The 2,857-nt window shown below is 58.0% G+C and overlaps 1 protein-coding gene across 1 annotated transcript; it reads right to left on the reverse strand.

The window, feature by feature from the left end:
• Positions 1 to 771: 771 nt before the first annotated feature.
• Positions 772 to 2,857, reverse strand: SDRG_15648 (hypothetical protein; the record flags this gene model as incomplete). Its single annotated transcript, XM_008621828.1, has 2 exons — positions 1,574 to 2,857; positions 772 to 1,532 (listed from the first exon to the last, which is right to left on the reverse strand). Exons 1-2 carry the CDS (start codon positions 2,817 to 2,819, stop codon positions 772 to 774), a joined length of 2,007 nt encoding a protein of 668 aa, XP_008620050.1. The 5' UTR covers positions 2,820 to 2,857.

Genomic DNA, 2,857 nt, shown 5'->3' on the forward strand with positions numbered 1-2,857 from the left:
GTGAGCGCCAAGTCGCTGACGAATCGCTTCGATCTCGTGGCGCACGTCCAGCGGGAAACGTCTTTTTTGCAGCAATTGCGCGGATGAAGAGGCTATCGATCGGTCCATAGGGTATTTAGGTATGTGTATGTAAGAACACATGTATTTATAAACATATGTATATCTAGAAACATATGGTGTTGTTACAAAGGCGTTGCATACGCATCGACTAGCAATCTGGAGGCGCTCGCCGACGGTTTAGACATCCTAGTATCTCGGTACTGCTAAGACAATGGTGCCAAATACGCGATATTGCTTGTGGCGTCGCTCGCAGGCGTCACATATGCCTTCGTGTGCGCGCCGCTCGATCAAGACCATGCCTACGAGTCCATCAGCAGAGATGGCCCAACCGATCAATTAGCGCTTGTCAAGCAACTAGGTTCCTAAAATGTTGCTGCCACGTCGTTTGTATGGCGCGCACTCGTTTCGCTCCCGCCTATTTTCGCGCTACTCGCTTCGATCGTTCAACCGCTGCCTCCCTTGTCCAGCTCAGCTTAGTTGTCGATGATGACACTTCAAGTCGTCAATGCGATATAGTGCGATGTGTCCCACGCTCCATCCAGCCCTACTACTTGAGAACGGCGTTCCGCCCTCGCTGCGACGTCGGCTTCCTCTCGGCCGCGGACCTCGCCTCGCCTTGACAAGTTGCTGTAGTTGGAGCGTAGACAGAGTGGAACAGTTGGATACAAGGGTACTAGTACATAAGACATTTCTTTAGTTTAGTTGCTGCTATCACGCCGCCTCTCGCATGCGCGCGGAGAGTGCGGCGCATATCGACGGCGTCAGCGCGCTGGCCTCGCCCACAAAAACAAGCGCTTCGAGCCCAAAGCGACATGCCCACTGGCGCCAACTCGCTTGCAGGTAGGCTTGGTCCAAGCACCGGCTCGGATCACGTTCCAGAAGCCAGAGCAAGCGCATTAGCGATGTCTGGGTCACGACAACGTCCTTCACGCATGCGTCGACATGGTGCAGCATTGTATTGAGAAGCGACTCGAGATTGAGAGCCGTGTTGTGCGCAAGTGCCATCGAAAAGGCCAAAGGTAAATGCACGAGCGGCCGACGCAGCTCTTTGCACACTACGTCAACCACTGACGCCGTCGGTGGCCATAGAAAGCCATCGACGAGACTGAGCGCGACGGCAGGCAAGTGAGCCTGAAGCCATCGGTCCGTGTCGGCGCCACGGTCGCAGTAGTGCTCCATGTACAGTGCGTCAGCGACGATTTGCTGAAGCGTGTCGTCTGGCATCGGCTCCAGAACGTGTGGCTTGAGAAACGCCGTGTGCAACGTCGCCCACAGCCGCCGGATGCACTCGTAGACATAGTCTTGATCGAGCGGCGCACACACGGGAGCATTTGTGACACCAGCAAGCGATGCGACAAGCAATGTCGCGTGTTCGACTCCATTGTCCGAGCACCATCGAGACACGAGGATGTTGAGAGCATCGGCCAGCGGCTCCCACCCATACTTGGCGAGCTGGTTTTGGATCCACGGAGCTAGCAGTGACAGTGGACACGTCGCGCTTACCGTTGCGCACTGTCGCAGAAAGCGACGAATGCAGTCGACGTCGCCAACGTCGTCGAGCAGCTGGAGCATCGCGTCGTGGTCGGCGGCGGCGGATGGCCACGGTGCGAGCGCGTCACGACGCTCGTTGTGCAAAAGACGCTAGCAGCGTCGGCCACAAACGCCCGCGCAACCGCAGGTGCCTCGGCACGCATCGCAGTAGCAAAAGCAGCACCGCCCATGACATTGACGAGGTGCTGCTTTGGCCAAAAGACCAGAACGACGTTGATACCGTATCGAGGTCGATTGGACGGTGGCGTCACGAGCTCTGTGATCTGGACGTGGCGCAAGTCGGTGGACGCAACGGTCGCCGACTGATGGTGCCTCGCAAAGTGCAGGATACCATCGACCTCCGAGTACACGGCGAGACCGATGCCGTAGCACTCGGATGCGAGCAGAGCGTCAAGTAGCGCGGTATGAGTTGGCTCGAGGGCGCCCCAGTCCGGCGCTGCATGGCGGCGACACAAGTGGATGTGAACGCCATACAGAAGACCGAGAGGCGGGTGCATCGCGAGTTGCTTGAGAAACAAAATGCTTCGGTAAATAGGACCAACGTCTCGATCGGCATGCAACGATGCGCGCAATACGTGAAACACGAGGGCCACGCGCGGAGGCGCCTTTCGCACCGTGGTGCCAGTACCGACGAGCTTCGTTTCCGGCGACAGGAGGGCATAGTGCACACAGTGTGTCTCCAGCTCGCGCCACGGATGGGTGGCAACGCTGTCTTTTTGTACAAAGTCCAAGCCGAGTTGACACGCGTCGGCTGGTGCAAGCAAGACGACGAGGGTCGCGATCGCATCGTCGTGGCGCGTGATTGGCGCCAAGCTCGCCGCGTCGTGCAGCGAGTCGATGCTGAGGTGTGAGAGCGCGAGGCGGTCGTCGGGCCGGATACACTTGAGCACCGTCGAGAGTTCACAGTGCAGTGATGAGGTCCAATCGTCAGAAATCTCAACGTCGGCCGCTGGAACGATCGTTGTCTGGCGGATACGCTTTGGGCCCCAGACGAGGACGACATTCTCGCCAGATACGGCTTGTCGACGCAGCAGTGTCGCCGATTTTTTGGGATAGCGCTCGGCTACTTTGCGAAGCATCGGGTCGCTCGATGGCAGCTTAAGTGGTTTGGACATGCCAGCAATCTGGAGCACGGGAAGACGATGGTTGTAAAAGAAGTTGGTCGTCAAAAGCGACGGAGGGCACTCCAAGATCGAGGCCAGAGTCATCGGCTGGTCTCCTACCGAACCCCCGTGGTGCGCGCCAG

This window comes from Saprolegnia diclina, assembly GCF_000281045.1.
Source record: "Saprolegnia diclina VS20 unplaced genomic scaffold supercont1.97, whole genome shotgun sequence".
Taxonomy (NCBI): domain Eukaryota; phylum Oomycota; class Saprolegniomycetes; order Saprolegniales; family Saprolegniaceae; genus Saprolegnia; species Saprolegnia diclina.